The following is a 17,244-nucleotide window of genomic DNA, read 5'->3' as shown; positions in this document are numbered from 1 at the left end:
TAATCAATATACAAACTGAACATGACACTCAGCAGGTGGGAGGCAAATCAGGTTAGTGGCTATTTACAAAGCGTGGCCTTGGATTTAAAAACGGGCTACCGTGAAACAAATCCAAGTTGTCTGAGCGAGATTTGAACCAGGGAACACAGCTTTACAAGTCCGGAGCCCAAAACCCGGCTCCCGTTATTCTCAGACATGAAGTAAACTGTCAAAAAGGGAAAAGGAAACAAAAAAAAAAACAAACTGGAAAAAACAGAATTAGGCTGCGTTCGATTGTGTCGTATTCCGGAATAAGAATAAGCGGAATAGCTTCCGATTTCTCCTTTTATATAAATTGGGGAGCCATTTCTGCAAAATGTTGGCTGACAGATTATGATTAAGAGCGATTTTGTACTCCAGTCACCTCTTACGAAGGATTTAATTCTTGACGTCGTTGTATGTATTTCAATTCTGGAATAAGGTTAATCGAACGCTCCTTAGTACACTCTATTCACCAAGACTGGGTAGTCAACATTGTTATGATTTGATTTTTTTATTTGATTTTTGTTTTTTGAAAGCTCTGTAACATTTTAAACCAAATATGTAAATGTTTAACATACAATAAACATTAAGTCGTTTTTTTCCAGCAGTTCTCTTTCATCATAATTACCTCGTTGGGACGTGTAGAAAAAATGCGTTCTCATTTTCTCTTTCAAGATTATCACCATTTCTATGAAGATTGGTCCTTGGAAAATCTGAGAAACCACTCCGTTCAACTAGTCCAGTTGGTTCGGCTCTAGAACCTGGTACGTGGGACGTGATCTGACCAAGTTTCAAGGCGACCTGAGGGTTTCTTTTCAGTGAATTTCGTGATGTCACCAAACTGCTTGATCGACACGTAACGATTCGACGGAACTCAGTTCTGAAGTTTGAATTCATGCCAGCATATATGGCAGGATTGACGGTATTTGAAATGTAAAGGAAAAACATGCAAAGTAGTTCTACATTTCTTGGCATGTGTATTACGAAAAATCGCCTCAAAAGTACAATCACCCATAACGGTACCCAGCACAACATAAACGCGAAAACGACAATAAAAAGTGATCTACTAAGTTTAATTTCCTGTACAGATATCCGTGCTTCGTTGCAGTTACTTCTCACTTGGCCAATAGATGGGTGAATTTCCATCTTGTGTTGCCGAATGGTTTTTAGAACTTTGCTGTAGCAAAATGTTGTTGCAACCAACGGTATAACAAGGAAAAGAGTCAAAACAATCGAATAGTGAATTATTTTTCCTTTCTCATCAAGGTGTTTTATGGAGCATTGGGCGTAACCCGGAATAAACTCAAATCCCTGCAACCCCGCCAGACGAGGAATCGCGATGTAACACGCGACAAACAGCCATACGAACGCCAGCCAAAAACGAGACTTCTTGCGAGAAAATATCTTCTTGTAGCTTGCGCTTGATCGACAGATCCTAACGTATCTGTTAATGGCTGTCAAACTCATGGTTGCTGGGGAAACGTAGATCACGAACAAACTAATGAAGGCATGAAACTCGCAAAGGCTTTCACCAAAAGGCCACTTCCCTGCAAAAAGTACAACCTCTGCGAGTGGCATAACAAACATCGCTGAGAGCAGGTCGCTTACCGCCAACGCTATGATGTAAAAATTTGTAGACGTTCGTAACCGAGGATTTCTATACACCGTCAAACAAACAAGAACATTCCCAACGAGGGAGAGAATGTTCAAAATGATTAACGAGGATCCTTCCCAAACCACCAAACTTAAACTTCTCAATCCCAGGTCACTGGCCATTTTCAACACAGCGTAACAACTAAGTTCCTTGAATTAGGAATGATTTCAAAAATAAAAGCGACGTAAATTCTCCACCATGCCTTAATGTTGCCGACCAAACGTAATTATACTAAAAGCTTTTTCGTACTCTTAAAATTTTTGGCAAACCTTGAAATATAATACTTCCAATTATCCTCAAAGCTACACTTGTCAAATAAGTTTGCAAGTAAGTTGTCAGCCCGACTTGCTTTCATTTCCGTAGTTTGTATGCACGCATCCGACACAAATAAGTCTTAAATTATGTCACCAACAGAAATGACGGTTTGGATTTTCGCCATCCGTATCAGCATCTCTATAACATTCTCTCGCAATCTCACTTAATACTGCTTTCAATATTTTTTTCCAGTAGGAGATATATCACCCAGACATTTGGCTAGTTTTCTCGATCGAGGACCTGTTTTGTGAATAATTTAAAGTACTTATTTACTTTTACTGCAATCTCTGGAAGTAAAAACAATGTATCAAATTGCCTCCGGCCACATGCGGGGGCCCATGATGAAGTCTTCTTAATTGTTCAGGTAGGCGAGTGACGTAAAGGTTTGTTGAAAGCGGTAAAAGATTAATCAAACGTGAAGTGCGCTGACAAAAGAGATTCATAGATTTGTTCCGTTCTCTGATTCTCGTGACAATACTCAAAAATAAACGAATGAAAATGTGGAAAAGCGCGCTCTTGTTTCGACGTTATCTTTTGCCCTTTTTTTTTTTTTAACTTTTTCAACGCAGGACAAAGAGGAACAGCAGTCTTACTTGTGTATAATTGAGAGGAATGTTTATCTTCAATCCGAAGGCTATTAGTTTCTGAATTGATCTAAAAGTCGTAAGAAATTGATAAAAATCTCGAGGGGACATTAAGATTTACGGTTTGTGGTTCAGGCCACATGCCTTTTTCTCACGATATTTTTGTCATTAATAAATGCCTTTTTCAGAATTCTATCAGTTTCCGACACATTATTCGGGAATTTTGAAGAAGTGGACCATTGGACTTTCAGACTAACGCAAAGGCGATATTATTCCATGAGAAAACAAGTTCAGTAACGGATTCGGATTCGTTTAATACCAGTCTCGTGGAACTAAATGACAGCTGTCATACTTCACCTGACTACTACACTGTAGTGCACACAGAGTCTGGTCTGAATACGTTATCGAAGAACGCCAAAATTTGACTCATCGCCGGATATGGAAATTATTAGTCAGGATATCTCGTGTAGGTTTGTCTTCTGATCTTTCTTCCATTCTGTCAAATGCCTGATATTCAGATTCAGTAAATGCATTTGGCAGTACAAGTTGTTTTATTCGGGATATAGAATGCAACCCTTTGTCTTAGCATGTAGTCGTAATTTGTGACTGCCAGGGGGACTGTGTCTTGGGTGACGTCAGAAATCTTTATTGTTTCTTGAGCAGGCCAAGAACTTGGGGAAAGTAATAAAAGGAAATAAAGATAAATTGTAAGGACAAAATAATTAACTAGTTGCCGAAATCAGGTGAGCTATAATCTAGCTCCATCGTCGATCGTTTTTTCCCATTATCATCCTTGTAATCCTGCTCTCAATCTCAAAACTAACTGCTCCAATGTACTCTTCATCACCGAAATACAGTTCTTTATTTCGCGAAATATGGATGTCTATGACATAAATTACGCGCGGGAAATTTAGATACTCTGGTAAAGTTCCAACTTCCTTAATATCTAAAAGTAGCTGAACAACAACATTTTGCTGTGGAGCTATATATATATTTATTTATTTATTTATTTATTTATTTATTTATTTATTTATTTATTTGTCTGTTTATTTATTTTTTCCCTTTTCATTTGCCACCAGAAAATTTTCAGCAGAAAACTTGTCGACTTCTAATACTTTCAATGATATTTGAACAACACTATATTTTAATTTAATTTACTTTTTTTTTCGGAAATATGCTGTCTCAATTCAGATAACATGAAATTGATGTAATGGCTTTCGTCATGTTGTTTTTCAAACATTTCAACTTTAGATAGATAATCTGGATAAAAGCTTTTAGAAGCTCGTCAAGAAAACATCAGCTTTATATTTCAACAACGTACAGACATTATCTGTATTGGTGCTTCTCTGTTGCCATGGTAGCAACAGAAACATAGTTCTTTTGTTATAATTATCTAATTATTAGGGCCAAGTTCATTTCTCGCTCACGCTTAATACGGCCACCCCCTTAAGACTTTTCTTCTCGCTCAGTCCTTTTTTTTTTTATTATTTTTGATCTAAAAAAGAGAAAATAGCCCACTAAATAATTAATCTCAAAATGACAATCATGTTCAAGTCAGACATTAACGTTTTTCTTTGTTTGTGTTTTGCCTTTTGGGAAAACCTGAATTTTATTCTAGATTTGATTGATCAAGCTACCAAAAAGTCAACGATGGATAAATGTTTCATTGAAGGATGCCTTCGCTGAAGAACCGTTTTTTTATGATACTCATACAAAATAGACACTCCCACATAATGACATGTTGTAAATTTTACCAGCAGCTGAAATCATTTCGTCTCGGTTTCCACGCCATTTACAGTTCACTGTGCTCCGCTTCGTCTCGTTTTTTCTTTTTTTCTTTGCATTCAACCATCTCTCTACTTTTTTTGTTAATTCTTTCTTTCGACATTTCTTTTTCTAAACTTTAACTTCAATCTTCCATGTAATTGAAATAAACTTCTGCAAAATAAAACACATAGATTCTATAGTAAAGCAGTAAGCCGATTAATTAACAGTATATAGACACACAGAAATCGATCATTGGTGATCTACATTGGTAAAGACACATCCCTTAAACTTAACTACCCCATAATTCATCAATTTTTTCCATTAAGATTAAGATTCTTATCTAACTGAATTTGACCTTTTTTTCTGAAATGAAGTGTGATCTTAAAATACATTTCTAACTTCCGTCTTACATCAAAAGGCAGAAAGATGAAAAAAAAAGTTGTATTATTTAGCGTTTCAAACAGAATAACGATGAGTGAGTCAGCGACTTTAGTTAAATCTTTCCAAAAAAATAAATCTGGCATTGACAATTTTTAGGCCTAAACGTTTGACCTCAAGTTAATAAATAAAGTGACAATATATCACAATTTATTGAACATCGGAAATAAATTTTAGTTAATCAACAACTCTTGTTTGAGCTTTGAACTTTGTCCAGTGATTGTCGCGTGACCGCACGTGAGAACCATTTGAGCCTCCGTGACACCAAACTATCCAATCAAATGACGCCATGTTACCGTATCGTGCGCATGCTCCATGTGCTCGTGGTCTTTTGCTTCAACTCAAGCAACAAGGCAAAACGTTTCTCGAAGCAGTAGCGTTTGCTTTCGTTTTTTACGCGATTTTACAGGGGCTGGAGGACTATTCCTCATCTCCATACGTGTTTTCTACCTGTTTTTGCCGCTTGGAGCGCTCAAAGATTTTGTACCTGCTGTTGACAACGTAAACATTACGCATCCAAATATGCCGCCCACTCGAAGAACGCGGAGCGCCACTGTGACCGACCATGAACTGAACATCCCAGCCGACCTCGACCTCCACGGGTTATTCGTTAAAGATTTGCGGTCCATGTGCGGAAGGGCAAAACTCCCAACAACTGGAGTTCGAGCTGCTCTGATCGAAAGACTCGAAAATGCTCGGCAGAATTCCTCCATTCGCACTGATCAAAATAGCGACGAGCACGTGGTCGATCGCGACGCCGAAGGCGGTGCTCTGCAGCAACAGTTTAATGAACTTAGGCAACAAGTTCAAGGACTGATAGACCGGGAATCATCTGACGAACGGCTCCTGTCCCCGGGGCAGCTGACGCAGGTTCAATCTCTCATCCAAGCTTCTATCAACGAAACGATCGAGAAAACTGCGTCCGCCACGGCCCAAGCCACTGTGAACGCTTTCACTGGATCTTCGCACCCGGCAAAAGAGCCATCTGCCGACAAGAATGGGTCAGATCCCCCAACTCCAGTGCAAGACTTAGCTACTTCAAGCAACGCCACTACCATTGTGCCACCTCTGCCGCTTCTGAACGAAGCCTCCGCAAGTACGGAAACCACGAGCACCAACGATTCCGTTCATGAACTTCCAGCCAAACTGGTTAAAGAAATCCTCTCTGGTGAGTTTATGGAACTGTCAAAATTGTTGCCAAAGAACTTTAATGCACTGAAGCCTTTGCACGATGAGCCCCTAACCTTAACTTTAGAGAATTCTGTCATTAGAGTTAATAAGGCCAAGGTCGCCTCTATCACTAACATAGAGGAATGGACCACGGCTTTTACCGCTTACATGAGCGTTATTATAACTAGAGAGCCGTTTCGTTCTGCAGAGCTGCTTGAATACCTCTCCTTAATTCGCTATGCAGCTAAATATCATCGAGGTTTGGGGTGGTGTGTTTATGACAACAAGTTTCGCCATAAGGCTGCTGCAAAAAAGACCCTGAAATGGTCTGACATCGATAGTCAGTTATGGCTAAAAACTTTTACTGTTGCCCCTTCACTTATGAAGGAGGAGATTGGTGTTTTCCAATCAGGACCCTCACCTACGACAAGTACATTTAGAGGGAACGACAACCGTACTTGCCACAACTTTAACAAAGGTTTCACCTGTGCCAGAAACCCCTGTTCCTATGCACACAAATGCAACAGACCCGGCTGTGGGGGGGATCACCCAGGGTTCAAGTGCCCCAGTACCCATGACTCCGAAAAACACCAACCAGTCCCACGTATTGGAAAGTCCCACCCTCAGGAGCACAGTGCCCGTCGCCACAACAAGTAGTTTTGGGAGCACAGTCACCCCAGTAAATGTCCATAATCTATACCAGGCTCTTTCTCACCACCCTAACAGGGACTTTGTGAATAAATTGTGCTCAGAACTAAGGGAGGGGGCTAGGATCGGCTATTCTGGTCCTAGGTGTTCTCGCTTTTCAAAAAATTTACCTACTGCCTCCCTAAACCCACAAGTGGTAACTGCCAATCTAACAGACGAGGTTAATAAGGGGCGTACTGCCGGCCCTTTCCTTTCCCCACCTTTTAAGAATTTTCAAGTTTCCCCCATTGGTCTTGTCCCAAAGAAATATTCAAGCAAATTTCGCACAATATTTCATTTGTCCTTCCCTAAATCTGGTACCACCAGCATCAATCATTTCATAGAGAAGGATGACTTCTCCCTTCAATACATTACTATTGACAATGCCATAGCCGCCATTCAAGGGTTTGGTTCCAATTGTTTTATGGCAAAAACAGATATAGAATCTGCCTTTAGACTCTATCCAGTTCATCCAGATGATTGGGAGCTTTTGGGAATGTTTTGGAATGGGCACTATTACTTTGACAAAGTCCTCCCCTTTGGGCTCCGTTCCGCCCCATTTCTCTTCAATCAATTGTCCGACGCCATTGAGTGGATTTTGCTGAACAACTGCTCAATTTCCTTTGCTTGTCATATTTTGGATGACTTCCTTATAATCGAACCACCCGCTCCCACCATTCCCTATGAGTCGCCCTGTCAAGCAAGCCTATCTAGCATGATCTTGACCTTCAAGAATCTCAATATTCCAATCTCAGCAGCCAAAACGGAGGGTCCCTGTCAAATCATCCAGTTCATGGGAATCATTTTAGACTCGCAGAAAATGGAAGCGAGACTGCCAGAGGACAAGATTGAGCGAATCAGAACCGCTCTGCGCACCTTCCAATCAAAGCGGTCAACAACACTCCAAGAGCTTCAGTCTTTGATTGGTACCCTGAACTTTGCATGCAAGGTCATCCCCCCTGGGCGCCCTTTCCTCCAAAGAATGATTGAGCTTACCAGAGGTGTCAAAAAACCCCATCATCACATCAAGCTCACCACGGGTTTTTACAAGGATATTCAAATGTGGGCCGTTTTCATAGAACAGTGGAATGGAGTAGGGCTGTTCCTGTCCTCACTGTGGGACACCTCCGACACCCTTTCCCTATTCACAGATGCCTCTGGTTCGGTGGGTTACGGGGGCTTTCTTCAACATAAGTGGTTTCAGGGAAAATGGTTACCCCACCAACAGTTAGGTCAACCTGGTATAAGTATTCTCTGGCAAGAGTTATTTGCTATTAATATTACTTGCCATCTGTGGGGCTCCCAATGGACATCCAAGCGCATTAAGTTTTATTGCGACAATCAAGGCGTGGTTGAGGTCATTAATTCTCGAAAATCAAAAATACCCCGGGTAATGGACTTGGTGAGGGACCTTACACTTTGTGCCCTGAAATAAAATTTCTATTTCCGTGCGGTACATGTCCCTGGGAAAAATAACAACATTGCGGACTCTCTTTCTCGCTTTCAGATGGAGCGTTTTCGCCAGCTAGCTCCTCAGTCCAATGTGTCTCCAGACCCCATCCCAGCCCATGTGTACAGTCTCTAAGTAGAGAAGCTCAGTATTTCCTGGGGATGGCCCTTGCCCAGAACTCTAAGAAAACGTACAGTTCTGGTGTGCGACAATTTTATGCCTTCTGTTCACAAATGAGAATTACTCCCAAGCTTCCCATTGATGAGGCTACTCTGATCAACTTCTCGGTCTACATGGCCCGTACAGTCCAACATAGTACTATCAAGAATTATCTATCCGCCATTAAACACTACCACTCCAGTAATGGCTATGAGCTGCATATGGCCGGTTTTCTTCGCCTGCAGCTAATTCTTCGGGGAATAAAACGCTCCCAAGGGGCACATTCTAAAGTTCGCAGACCAATCACATTGCAACTGCTAAACTTATTCTACCACCTTCTCAATGTCAAATATACCGACAACAAAGACTCTCTCATGGTCTGGGCCGCAATGACCCTTGCCTTTTTTGGTTTCCTACGTATAAGTGAACTGACATGTAATTCTATTTTTGACCCCAAACTTCACTTGATGGTAACAGATTTAACATTTATGCCTCACTCTTCTCCCAAGTATATGCTGGTTCGGTTAAAGGTTTCAAAGACAGACCCCTTTAGAAAGGGGCAAACCATAGTAATTGGGAGGACAAACTCCAACCTATGCCCTATTTTTGCTATGCAAGCATACTTGGCCTCAAGGACCCCCTTTCCCACCACAGGCCCCCTTTTTTCCTATGTATCTGGATCATTCCTTACTCGGGAAAAACTCACAAGTGAAACAAGGCTTTTACTTTCTAGGGGAGGGTTAGACTCAAGTGAATTCGCCGGGCATAGTTTTCGGATAGGTGCGGCAACAGCGGCTGCTTCAGCAAATTTATCCCCATGGTTAATTAAGGTTTTGGGTAGATGGTCTTCCGACTGCTTTGAGAGATACATCAAAACCCCACCCTCAGTTCTGGCACAGGTTCCTCAGACATTAGTGAACCTATTGTAAATTTTTACTTGCTTTTAGTGTTTTTACTGGTATTTTCTGTGGCTCGTCAATGGGGGAATGCTTTGCATTTTGTGGGGATGAAGTGCTCCTCTTGTCACACTTTTGCCCCCATAGACTCGAAATTATTGAGGCCCAACTCCCTCCATTATGTACTCCCTGGATTTAGGTTAGACTGGAGGCCCAACTCCCTCCAATCAGAGAGGAGGCCCAACTCCCTCCTCTCTACCCAGGAATGGTCACAGTTGGCCCTGGGAGGAGGCCCTACTCCCTCCTCCATACCTTCTGTGCACCACCCTGGGCCGTAAGTTTTCTTAGCGCGATACTCCAGGAGTACACGGGGCTGACTTCTTAGTAGAGCACTTCGTCACCCACTTCCCCATTTTCAGCCACACCGAGTTGTTGTTTTTTGTTGTGTCACTATGTAATTAATTATGGGATCTTTACCAAACACGAGGAAGTTGATTAAAATAAGCTTTCTGCAATAGCGTATGTTATGGTGACCAACATCTGACCTCTGGTTTGCAATACTGTTCGATAAATGCCTCGACTTTTAAACAAATTTGCATGAGCCGCAAACAACAAGGATTAAAAGTGTTTAATGATTAAAAGGGGCTTGAAACGAAGCCAATAGTATTCTACTTCTTAAAGTCCAAGACGTCATGTGTGTATTTGACGTTTGTCAAATGTACTTTATAACGGTAGCGGAGTTAGGGGGGGGGGGGGGAGGGGAAGGCCTACGTGATTACCAGGATTCATATAAAAGAGATACCTTCTTACTGTTGCCTTTTTAAAGGACGTATTTCAGAGATATTCCCCTTTAGCTAGAAAATGTACGTGGGAATAATCTAGCATTAAAATTTATTTGATGTGTGACACTTATGGCTTTAACGCCGTCTTCCTGCCTTTGAAATACTCTTCCTCGCAGAGTACTGTTGAGTCGACGTCGCTGAGGCTAGTAGTATTCAGGACCCTAGTTGAAATTTCTATCGTATTCTTCAACTAAAAATCAGTTTCGCTTTCGAAGGGATTGCTCTAAAAACCTGTTTTCTTTTTCGGTTAGACTTTCAGATGTATAGTTTTCAGTCTTCGTTAGCTCCTTGAGTAATCGTCACCTCTTCGGCCTGGCAGGAGTGTTTTCACCTTCACAACACTGCTGATTGTATAAATTTTGGTCGGTACGTGAGACATACAATGCAGTTACAAGTAATTGTTTTTTCTCCAACAATCGAGTTAATGAGACTTTTTAATCCCCAAATAAGGCAAGTACAGTTTAACGACAGTTCAGATTAATCATTTGCACTCGTTAATTATCTATATTATTATTACTATTATTTTTTTTATCTAGTGAACTGATCAATTTAGTCTTCTTAAAGAAGTTATTTGCAATGGGCTTTGTGGATGATCAGTGGAAATTATGTGCAAATACTCAAACAGGTTGTGTAAATTAATATCAAACTGAAAGGTATTAATCGACACTTGCCTGTGGTACTATTGTATAAGGTTTATATGAACTTTTTGAAAATGAAAGGTATTAATCAACACTTGCCTGTGGTACTGTTCTTAAGGTTTAAATTGACTTCTTGAAAATGAAACGGACGGAACAATACTATCGTGAGGTTCGTTAATATAGCCTTTGGCTATTTAATATAAGCTAGCCAGCAGTCACATTTTTGCATTGTTTTCACGGTTTTATCGTTGCAGTTGTAAAGTTTTAGTTTCTTAAATATTTTTTGCCACCAGAGCAGCCTCTGTTGGAATTGTCAAGTGTAGGGAAATGATTATGCAATGTATATCATACGGAATGATTTGAGACGGTCAAAGTGCAGCGCTTTTAAAACACAAATACACCATATGCTTTTTCTTATTATGATTCAGGTTCCGAAGAGTACGAGCAAGCGTCTAGATCTTCCCTTAACTGTTGACAACAATAAAATTATTCTAACTCTATTATAGCTCAACTGCATAAGAAAATACAAATGCAAACACACGAAAAATTTATTATCTTCCTTAACATCGGTTTAGTTTTCCTTTTCTTACCTTTATTTCATTAGTATTCTTTTTCTTAGTTAATCTTTTCTTGTGAACAAAAGCGTCTGTACAGGCATCAGTTATACTTCTTTTCTTGCTACCCACCTCGATCAGCACTTGGTTCCCTGCGGGCAGTAGAACTGGTGTAAAAAAAGTACATCAAAATCATCAAGTTGAAGATGAAGTTTATTCTATAATTATTTTTACACGTGTCCTTTAGTCCAAGGATAAAAACGGTCGTCTAGCCTTGACAAAAAAAAAAAAAAAAAAAACTCAATTTCCTCTTTCAGCATCTTCCGTGGTAGACGGCGCGTCATTCATCAATAACTTATTTTTTTCTGGAGTATATTATAACTTGTTTTTGATAAATTCAGTTACGTCTTACAGAGAAATTGAAACGCCAATCGCGGAAAAATCAATTGCAACTATTAAGTGTTTTTCCTGGTTGCTAAGAAGTTGACGATTTATACAGAAGAAAAGTACACTTTGGCCGTTAAATATTTAATTTTCTAGAAGTAGAAGCCTGCCTATTGCTTTTAAGAGCGGAACTCTGTTCTTAGAGGTCTTAGCCGACATAACAATATTATTCTCTAAAAGTATTTATCTTGGCCAACGGCACTATAAGACGTATCTTTATTAGGATCTATTGTTTAGAAATTTCAATATGGTAGTCTCAATTAATGGTTGCCGGAAAACGACACAAAGATAAAACAGAAGTCCTTTTGTTTTATCCCTCAGTTCAATTACCAAGGCTCTTGCTCTTGCTGATGAAACATTAAGGTGTTGCTCTTGAAATGAAAGTCGTTGACAACAAATATTCATGTGTGGTGTTAATGTTTGTAGTAATTGTTAAACTATATTTTTATAGATTTTCTCGTCTTATTTAAACAAGGCGAATCGTAAAAACAAGTTAAGGACATTAGCATTTATTGCGCTATTTGAACAAGGTACACAAAATAATGCCCCCGATAGCCTCCGATAAGAGCACTTGCTCGCATCATAACTAGACGAGGCGCCACAGTCAAGTGTACGTGGGAAAGATTTTTATCTTTGCCGTGTGATTTTCCCGAAACAATAATTCTGTCATTTATAATCAGCAAGACGTGGGATACACGTTCGTTGGGAACGCAAGAATAGGATTGCACTTACTTATACCACACGGATATATGGAATCATTGGCAAATACAACTCCAAGGATGATTTGCCCCTTAGCTTCAATCCTATAACGAAACATCGAGTGATCGAACGCGCTGGAACAAACAACAACAGTTTTAAAAAGAAAAAAAAAATCCTTATTCTGTGGCTATAAAAGCATTTACATATTGATGGACTAATTAGAAACATTCGGAAATAAATGTCATAAAGTGTCATACTTTCTAAGCATTCGCAATTTTCGGCGAAAATGGATTCGAGATAAACCTGACATGACCATGGCCACATTTATCAAAACCGTGATCATTTTCATACATTGAAAATAACCCAGAAACAAAGCACAGAGAAGGCGGCTGTGCTGGTGGCATTGCTTGGTGGAAAACAAATCTACAATGGCGGATGATTTGAGCGCAAGAAGTCTCTTTCTAACCATTGTGGAAGTCAGTTCGCTTGTTATCTTGAATGTTTTGTCCTTAACAGGAAACACGCTGGTTTGTGTTTCAGTTTACAAGAACACTCGGCTTCGTACGACTACAAACCTCTACATCATCGCCTTGGCAGTCAGCGATCTGCTATCCGCTTTGTTTGTGATGCCTTTTGGAACGAGTGTGCTTATTACCAGCCAATGGGTTTTCGGCGGAACGATTTGCCAACTTCATGCCTTCTTCAGCCTGTTTGTTATCTACGTCTCACCAGTAACTATGGGCTTAACAGCTATAAACCGCTACGTAAGAATGTGTAAGTCCGAACAACATTACAAAAGATTATTTTCAACACACAATTCGCGCACTTTGCTTGCTCTCGTGTGGACTTTTGTTGCTTTTTACACAGTCGTTCCACGCTTACTTGGTCTTCAAGGATACGAGTTTGTTCCAGGGTATGCCCAGTGCTCCATCGCTCATCTCAGTGAAAGCGGCAAAATGATCCATTACGGCATCGTCCTTACCGTGTTCTTCTTAACACCATTGATAGCCACTACATTTAGCTACATAAAAGTCGCAAAGAAGATCCGTCAACACAATGCAGATGCATCGACCATTACCCAGAGAGGAAGAGCGAATTCAAGGGCGAATTCTGGAATCAGTGCCCACGAAATCAAACTCAGCAAATCCCTTTTTGCAGTCGTATTCGCGTTTATGGTCTGCTGGGTTCCATTTTGGGTTATCGTTGTCTTACGGCGCTTTCATCTAGTGGCCAAAATGCCACGAAATGTAGAACTGCTCTGCATGTTTCTTCTTTATTTCTCCAACACAATTAATCCATTTATATATGCAGGAATGAATCCTGTATTCAAAAGGCAGTTTCGTAAAATACTGCTCTGCGATAGGAGATGTACCGTTGGCGTCGAGCCTGTAGGAGAAGCAATCACTGAAGCCGTCGATACACAAAGCACTGTGTTCTTTCAACACCACTTGTGGCGAGATCATACTACCTCAAAGGTCATACATCCGGCAGAGGTCAATGAATTGGAAGGAAGGGGAAACCTACAATTAGTACCACTTACATTGTCCACGCCAGCTGTAAAGAGGAATGAAGAAGGTTCTTTTCATACTACTGTCCTCGCTTAAACACTTCCTCTAAATGGAGCGAAATTTAACAGGGGGTGTTTACAGTTGAGAACTCGCACCGGTGCAAGTTTCATATCGGTATGACAACGTGATTTCACACTGTTTACAAAAAGAGACACTTCACGTCGGGCGACGTGATCGTGACGCCATCATGGATAGTATGTCGAAGATTACGCATGCCTCACTCATTCTAGAATCCCGAGAGAGTGATTTTGTACCGGAACAAACAGTCGTCCCGCGTTTACATGCCACAGAAATGAGTTTCCGTACCGGTACAGGTACCGGGGTAAACTAACTCGCACCGATTTGACTCGCTCCGGTATGAGATTCTGTGCTGGTCTCATGTAAACAAATACAGAGCTACAAGAGGAAACCGGAGTGAACTCGTACCGGAATGAAAGTCGCGCCGGTATCATGTAAACACCCCGTTATTTGGGGAAAGAAGGGATAGGACTAAAACAAAAACAAAAAAAAAACAAACAAAAAAAGAAAAACAAAGAGACTCTTGAACGGATTAGATCAAGCGTTGACATTACCTCAACAAGTAAGCGATTGTATTAAATAGAAGCTGGGCAACAGCTAAGAACTGTCAAACTTATTTCATTTTAAAGTGCAAGATGAAGCCTTTTTACCAGTCATTGATTACGAGCACACCACTTTCGGAATTGCTTTGTCCGAATTCCAAGCATTACAATATTATTTCAATTCTCTCTGTTTTCATTCTAAAAGTTAATTATCGTCACAGAATTATGAAAACAGAACAGCAAGACCCTTCAATGAAAAAGAAAAAAATTCAGTATACCTCAAATTTTGCCCGATTGGCTGCGTTAACGCGCCGTTTCCATGGAAACATAATAGGTACTTCATCAGAGTACAATTCAGATTAATTGTACTGCTCTCGACCGATCAAAATTGAGTAATTTTGTTGAGTGTACTATAAGATATTCTAATAGTATGTTAGTACGTTTTAGACCAACCAGTGTCGTTGAGGACGCGCTTTCCGGAACAGCATTCACAGAGGCTTTGGAGTTCTTATTACTTTGACCAAACTATATCGCCATACATTGTAGAGCATGTATATAATAAGTAGTTATGTGGTAATTGTTTGAAATATATCTTTTTGGTGGTAATTCGCGAGTGATATGGACTTTCAAGGTCCCTTCGAACATTAAAATAACAGCTGAAGCAATTACAACACTATTATCATAAACAACACCATCAACAGCAACAACAACAAAAATAATCTTTCTTGTCAGTTGAGAACATAGTGTTTACAGGAACTGGTTCAAACCAAGGTAACTGAAGACTATTTCAGTCAAATCTTCTATTATAATTGTTATATTCCAGCCATAAGTGATTCTTTGAAAAGATCCCCATGATCGAAATTAAAAACTTCAATAGCACATGCGCGCTAATTACAATGGTTTCATGTAAAGCGACAAATAGTTTGAAACAACACCAAAGAGTGAATAAGTCAAGATGTTCAAAAGGTATTGACTCTTTAAATGCACTGTAGTTTCATTTTCACAAAGTGGATGTTCCATATTCTTGTCTCGTAAAGTGTAATGGTTTAAAAGCAATTAAGTTGACAAAACCGTTTCTTGAAACGAAAGCAAACAGTATTTAAACACGTTTTCACAAAGTCCAAGGTAGACCAAAGTAATTAAAAACACTGTAAATACTCCAAAATATATCAAATAAAAGTTGTAAAATGTAAATTGTAATATTGTGAGCAACATATTAAGAATTTTTTTCAGTTGGAGCGGAAAGAGAAAACAAAGTCGGATTTCTTTTTCCCGAGTAAGCCTGTGTCATTCAATGAATAATAAATCATTGTCATTCATTTACCAGGCTTAAAATATACCATCACATTTATCCCATTGGGCACATGCTACACATAGATATGCAAATCCTAGAAGTATTAAGGATATTTGTCCCATGAACCTAGTTTAATGACCATAGTTCCCACGAGTCTCATATAGCTGAGTGGTAGAGCATCCGAGCTAGTTATCGGAAGGTCTTAGCTCGACTCCCGATAGGAGTATTAGGGATTTTCTTTTGCCGATTATACCTGTGTCACTCACTAAATAATACATCAGTCTCAAAGCGAAAATGGTTTTAAAACCGTATATCTTCCTCTTGTACTTGACATTCTAGTCGGTTCACTGTAATGTGGCTGAATTGTTTGCGTTACTTGACGAAACGCTAAGGTTTGACAATTCGAATGAAATATCGAGATCACTCTGTTTCACTAAAATCATACATTATATGGTGCTCAAGTGTATTCAAGATTTTAGCTTGTAGCAATCAACACTACCAAAGAAGACTTTAAATAAAAGCTTTTTGGCTCGACTCTTCCTTTTTATTTTCCATAATCAAGTTCATAGTATTATTCTTAAATTGCGCCTCTATGTACTTTCGTTAGCCGTAGTACTGTAAAATTGATCGATAACACATACAGGGTTTCTATTGCTAATTCATGTTTAGAAAAATAATTATAAAATAGAATGAACGAAGGAAATTTTGACTTCCAGTTACACTTTAAAAGTTACAATGTTGATATTTTGAAATTTGAAGGAAAGCTATAACATTTTTTTGCTATCCAACGGGAGATTGGCGTTTTCCTGAGGTCAAAAAGCAATCCAATCTCTTTTGAAAAGATTCTGCACAGTATTCTTTCCTTTGGCATCCACCTGCTTTCGACATCAATACTGATAACACCCCGCTGTCAAACTTGCCAGAATTGTAATTTTAATGTATGATCAACTGCTCTCTGAGAGGTTTATAATTATAGTTCGTATACTACAAAAAATCATAAAACGGAAATTAAGTATTGCGACTGCATGTTTTTAATCTTAGGCAAAAAAAAAAAAGCAGAAAAAACAATCGACATGACAATCGAGGTACATTTAATAAGTTTTTTTTTTTCAACCATGTGGCAATTATTTTTACTTGTGTGTAAATTGTTGGGAAAATTAATATAAATCGGAGCAATTTTATTACTTCTGCCGTAGCCTCCCTTAAATAAGACTGATTATGTTTTCATTGAATTAAAAGCTCCTTTGCGAACTTCTGCATTTTTTTTTTCTTGTCCACTGCGACGCCATCTTCCATGTCTGTTGTAAGAGAAAGAAACAACATCCAGAAATTTTCCATTTACGCAATCGGGCCTAAATGAACTGAGTTCTATAGAAAGTGACAATAGATATTTTCATAAGTAAACAGTACGACAAAAAAATCAATTCTTGCGTTTACATTGCAAATACACAAGAGATAAACCAAAAGCGGTTGTGAAACTACCTTCCAATCATTTTAGATCGGC

General features: G+C 39.5%; 2 protein-coding genes across 2 annotated transcripts; one reads left to right on the top strand and one right to left on the bottom strand.

Annotated features, from left to right (window-relative positions):
- Positions 1-552: 552 nt before the first annotated feature.
- On the bottom strand, positions 553-2,191 carry LOC146462961 (melatonin receptor type 1A-like). The gene has a single exon (XM_085085087.1). It carries the CDS (start codon positions 1,795-1,797, stop codon positions 646-648), a length of 1,152 nt encoding a protein of 383 aa, XP_084941213.1. The 5' UTR covers positions 1,798-2,191; the 3' UTR covers positions 553-645.
- Positions 2,192-11,862: 9,671 nt separating this feature from the next.
- LOC146462960 (melatonin receptor type 1B-B-like) lies at positions 11,863-15,316 on the top strand. Its single transcript, XM_085084995.1, has one exon. It carries the CDS (start codon positions 12,747-12,749, stop codon positions 13,920-13,922), a length of 1,176 nt encoding a protein of 391 aa, XP_084941121.1. The 5' UTR covers positions 11,863-12,746; the 3' UTR covers positions 13,923-15,316.
- The last annotated feature ends 1,928 nt before the right edge of the window (positions 15,317-17,244 follow it).

This window comes from Pavona decussata, unplaced genomic scaffold (genome assembly GCF_977016875.1).
Source record: "Pavona decussata unplaced genomic scaffold, jaPavDecu1.1 SCAFFOLD_184, whole genome shotgun sequence".
Lineage (NCBI taxonomy): Eukaryota > Metazoa > Cnidaria > Anthozoa > Scleractinia > Agariciidae > Pavona > Pavona decussata.
The sequence above is the reverse complement of the archived record's forward strand: the minus strand, read 5'-3'. Positions and strand labels throughout refer to the sequence as shown.